This window comes from Tachysurus vachellii, chromosome 4 (genome assembly GCF_030014155.1).
Source record: "Tachysurus vachellii isolate PV-2020 chromosome 4, HZAU_Pvac_v1, whole genome shotgun sequence".
NCBI lineage: Eukaryota > Metazoa > Chordata > Actinopteri > Siluriformes > Bagridae > Tachysurus > Tachysurus vachellii.
The window spans coordinates 7,212,813-7,217,812 of record NC_083463.1 but is presented as its reverse complement, the minus strand read 5'-3'; the positions used below and the strand labels follow the sequence as shown (position 1 = coordinate 7,217,812).

The 5,000-nt window shown below is 39.4% G+C and overlaps 1 protein-coding gene across 2 annotated transcripts in view; it reads right to left on the bottom strand.

Annotated features, from left to right (window-relative positions):
- uap1 (UDP-N-acetylglucosamine pyrophosphorylase 1) overlaps positions 1-5,000 on the bottom strand; it is a 15,199-nt gene that overhangs the window by 8,059 nt on the left and 2,140 nt on the right. For both annotated transcript variants that reach the window (XM_060867503.1, XM_060867504.1), the window contains exons 2-5: positions 4,838-5,000; positions 3,431-3,635; positions 1,842-2,017; positions 522-694 (exon numbers count right to left, since the gene is read on the bottom strand). The exon at positions 4,838-5,000 is cut by the window's right edge and continues 127 nt beyond it. In XM_060867503.1, the coding sequence (XP_060723486.1) occupies positions 522-694; positions 1,842-2,017; positions 3,431-3,635; positions 4,838-5,000 (717 nt within the window). The remainder of the gene's footprint in view (positions 1-521; positions 695-1,841; positions 2,018-3,430; positions 3,636-4,837) is intronic.

The following is a 5,000-nucleotide window of genomic DNA, read 5'->3' as shown; positions in this document are numbered from 1 at the left end:
TGCTTATCTTTCCTTTATAGGACTTATGTGAATTATTATACTGTTACCTTAATGCTTGCATTGTAGATGTGGTATAAAGTCAATATAGGAGGTGATTACATCATTAATGTTTAATAATACTTAACCCCACCTAAATGTTAAACACTCTTCACAAACTCACTCACACAGTGAGTCTAGAGCCAATGCCTAGATCGCCAAATCTCCTCTAGACCTTAATACAATTCAGCGTTAACATTCAATTCTCAAAGAAACGATCACCTTAAATCTCCTCGCTCTCTGAAGGACCTTTGAACACCTTTCCACCATCATTAAATAATTGACAGTGGTGTATAAATAAGCATGAGGTTTCTTAGTGAACTAAACAGACATTATACAGACAGGTTGTAAACTGCACAGGGTAGGAAGATGAACCCAGGTGACTGTACAAGAACAAAATGTCAATCAATCATAATGCCAAGAATGATTGGAGTTCTCATCAAGCAGAACTTGTACGACCTGTGTGAGGGCTGATCGTCACTCACCTTGGCACCGCAATCCGCTCCTTTACGCACACAAAACCCAACGAAGGCAGGATCGGCCACTTTCACCAGGATGTTGTCCACGCAGTAGATGTGTATGTAGCCGATTCCTCTTCTCTCCATGTCCTCCACGATCTTATACACTCCCAGTGCTCGGTAAAGTCCTCCGTTGCCATCTGATTAAACGAGTACAGTTGTGAAAAGAGTACATGAAGTGAATATTTTTTGATCACATTACATTAGAAAGCAATTTGGATCTTAAGTCGAATCATAAATCTGGGAATCAAAGACATCTGGTTCGGTTTGTAAGAACTTAATGAGGTGAAAATACATGGCACATAGAACAAAAGTTAACACTTGGTATATTCAGCAGCAAGATCCTGTGTTGAAATGTTCAGTTCCGGTTTCATTTGTCCTGAAACTCACTACGGCTACTCAAAGCGGTAAATGACCCACAACAAACTCACGAACGATGAACAACGTATCGGAAAAGCTGAGTGCTTTATATCTTTTCCTAGTTACACAGACCACTAAACTGAATCAAGCACAAGGTTCAAGAAATATATACACATATACACACATACAGTATATATTTATTTGGATGAGGCTTTTATCTCAGGAGAATTAAAAGCATTTGGCCTTTTTTCCATCCTAATGCTAAGTGCTATCCTAATTGTTAATAGCGCTCACAGTCGTAGTATGGCATGTGTTCACCATACAGGTTCTATACAGGATTTTGGGTGCCAGGTCACCCCGAGCTTAGGACGTGACTGGCTTAAAATGTGAAATCGGGGAAATCTCATGGAATTTGAGATTAACCTTAAAAGTAAGGTAAAGAGTAAAAAATAGCTTTTAGTCGAGTTATAGTACAAACGCTCAGTTTCAATAACACTCGAGTAAAGTACACGGTACAAAACAGTACAATGACTCAAGAAGGAAGTCATCATGACTATGGATCAGGAGGTCATGAGTTCAAATCCCACCACTGCCATGCCGCTAATCCTTGGCCATCGAACAAGGCTCTTAACCCTCAGCTGTTCAGCTTATTATAAATAAAATAATGTAAGTCTCCAAGGATAAGAGCAACTGTAAAATTGTAAATTTAACATTAACATATAATGAACCACAAGAATAAATACTTATGCAACCTGAATTTTTTTCTTTATCTGATTAACCTTTGTGTCACAATCACTCTCTCTACCACTTTGAAATATTAGACTTAAACCAAATGGTAAAACATCCCTTTAAGCCCCTGGAAAAGGTCGAAGGTGGGTGAAAACGTATGCACGCCACTGTAAATACTGGCGTTTTCTGAAAGTTCACCTGGTGCCATGGAGAGTTTTCCTTTGCTTTCGAGTATGATCTTGCCGCCGAAGTCCATGGCAGGAAGCATGCCCTGCTGGAAGAAGATCACGTTCTCTTTCTTCAGTCCAAAGTACTTGTGCTTGGAAAAGAACTTTTCAGTCGACTCCATTGTTCTTCCGCTCGTCATGATGTACCTGACGTGGGAAAAAAAAAAAAGGCCAAAAACGGTCACTTTCATCACATCATAGACATGCAAATATTTTTTTTAATTAAATTCAGAACCTCAATAATAAATACATCCTTGTGAAACGAACCATCATGCATAATATAACATATTTCCTCATTCCAAACATGCCTGAATTTAATTATTTCTAACTCGCAAGATTTACTGGTTTCATTTCCTTAAGAGAGTCAAGACTGCGTGATAGGATTTGATGTACGTGACCAGGTTTGAACTGCGGCTCTTCAGAAGTCGTTCGAGGGGGAAAAACCGCACGCTGCAGGTCCGACCTACTTCCTGCAGGACGGCGTGCTGATTGCAGGTCAACCTCATTTCTAATTCTGCTATATTTTTCACAACCTTCCTGCTGGGGAGTTTTTCAGAAGGGGGGATAAAAAAAAGGAAACGGACAAAAGGAAATCAAATTTTCTTTAGTCAGGAACAAACCCTTAAATCTACACTCCTGAATTATTGGGGCATCTAACGAAGTATTATAGATCATAGATTGTAATTTGTCTGAAGATGTTGATATTATGTGATTGTTCCTATAATTACAGCTATTTTGCAGGTACCGTGTGTAACCGTTAATATAGTGACATTTTCTTTGAGAGTCAGTGTTGTGTACAAGCTTAAAATAAAGCTATAGCTTTAAGTAGAGTGCGTTTATGTAAAAAAAAAAAAAAAAACACGTGACGTTATGTGCGGTTGTAGAAAAAAATACACTAAATGTAGGACGGTGTAACAGGGTGCGATATGAAACTCGTTATCTTTCAATAACATTGAAGGGTTTTATTCCTTTCATGCCACAGTCATGTCAATGTTTTATACTTTTAGTTTATTTATGAACGACACGTCATAAGCTTACTGTCAGATCTATTTAGAGGTTATGTACATCGATGTGTAACTACTGTAATAAGTTCGATCCTGTAACCATTCGTGTTAACGCAGCTATGAACGGTTGATCCTTCACCAGCCTAATGGTTTCTCTTTCTTAAAGTTTATATGACAAACAAACAAAAAATAAATCAAAAGTATAAACTTGGCCCAGACTTTGTTGTGGTGGAAAAACTTATTGACTGCTACAAAACACTGACACTAGAGACTCCTTCCGAAATGCTTTGTCTTCGCTTTACAGTATTACAGCATTGTTGTGGATTATTATTCACTTGAATTTGGACTAAAGAAGAAATGTTGTGGTGAATATCAGTGTGTTAGAATGTTACAGTTGGTCCTCTAAGCATGATATCAGTGTTCATTTAATGCAAGTTATTGTACAATCTATACTAAAATCAACAAGGATATTAACTGGTATAGGTCTCGACCGCTAACATGATAAAGTAACTTTACTCGTCTAATCTCTAAACTGTGATGTTGTCAATAACCTCACCATGGGATCCAGCACTCTGTGCCGTACTTCTCCTTTGCGAGCTGCTCCAGTCGGAGGATTCGCTCGGCCTGGATCTGGAACAGGGTTTTGTGCGAGGGAAGGCCGACGTCATACATGCCTTTAGGGTACGTGACCCCCAGTCTGGTCCCCTGACCTCCAGCCAGAAGCAGAACCGCTACTTTATTCTGAGCGATACATCGCAGACCTGCGGACATGACCGAGTGCTCGGGTTACCTTCTACCATTTTTTCACAAAAGTGTCATTAAATAAACAGAAACAATGTTGATTAACATAGCAATTCGTTTGTTCACTAATGGGGCCAAGATAATAGATAGAAGGGCAAAGAAAATTGTTTTACAACCAAATGTTTACACAATCTTTCAAAAAAGTTGCCATAATCTCATCTTTAGGCCTATTTTTCTTTATACGGATCATAAAATGTAATAAATTATTTATAAACTGTATCCAAAAAAAAAAAAAACATGTACGTGCAAATAAGGACCTTAAATTCACTGGATTTATAAACCACATTATTACTACTATAAACTCACTGTCCTGAATTGTAGGAAGACACACCTTGATAACATGCCACACTTATCTTATATAAACTGCAGTTCACTTTATCATCAGCTAGCCATATTCAGCCTTTAGCATACATTCTGTTTTTCTTAGTTTTCCTTCCTTATCCTCACACACACACACACACACACGCAGTATCACACAGAGACACACACAGAGACACACACACACACATACACACACAGAGACGCACAGACACACACAGACACACACACAGACACACACACAGACACACACACAGACACAGACACAGACACAGACACAGACACAGACACACACACAGACAGAGACACAGACAGAGACACACAGACACACACAGACACACACACAGACAGAGACACACAGACACAGACACACAGACAGAGACACACAGACAGAGACACACAGACAGAGACACACAGACAGAGACACACAGACAGAGACACACAGACAGAGACACACAGACAGAGACACACAGACAGAGACACACAGACACACACTCACGATGTGTGGGAAATGGAAACCTTCAGAATGACGCTAGACTGAACTTTAGTAAAAAAAAAAAAAAAAAAAAAAAGTATGATTAAGTCTTGACACAATACTGAATGACCTCATAAAAACAAGAGGAGGACACCAGTTACGTCAGTTCTAACTAGAACCAGATGTATCTAGTCCCAGATGTGCTCTACAAACTGAAAAATGGATCAACAGTAATCCTGGTATGAATAAGTTTCTCAATCTCTCAGCAAAGAATCAGTAACTTGACCAGGCACTTTCATTACTAACTAAAAGCTGCTGTTGATTTGAAACTCATGTCGAGGAACCGCAAACTCTTAGTCTTAGTCTAACCTTCTTCTTCCCAATCTTTGAGAGACTCTCGGTCACGTGTCACGCTGCCCAGAACCTCACGAGGCACTGGCTCCATCCTGCTGTCCACCTTCTCTTGCTTGGTCTGACTAGAGGTCTCCATAGCCTTCTTAAAGAAGGTGTTGATCTCCTGGAAGTTCATAGC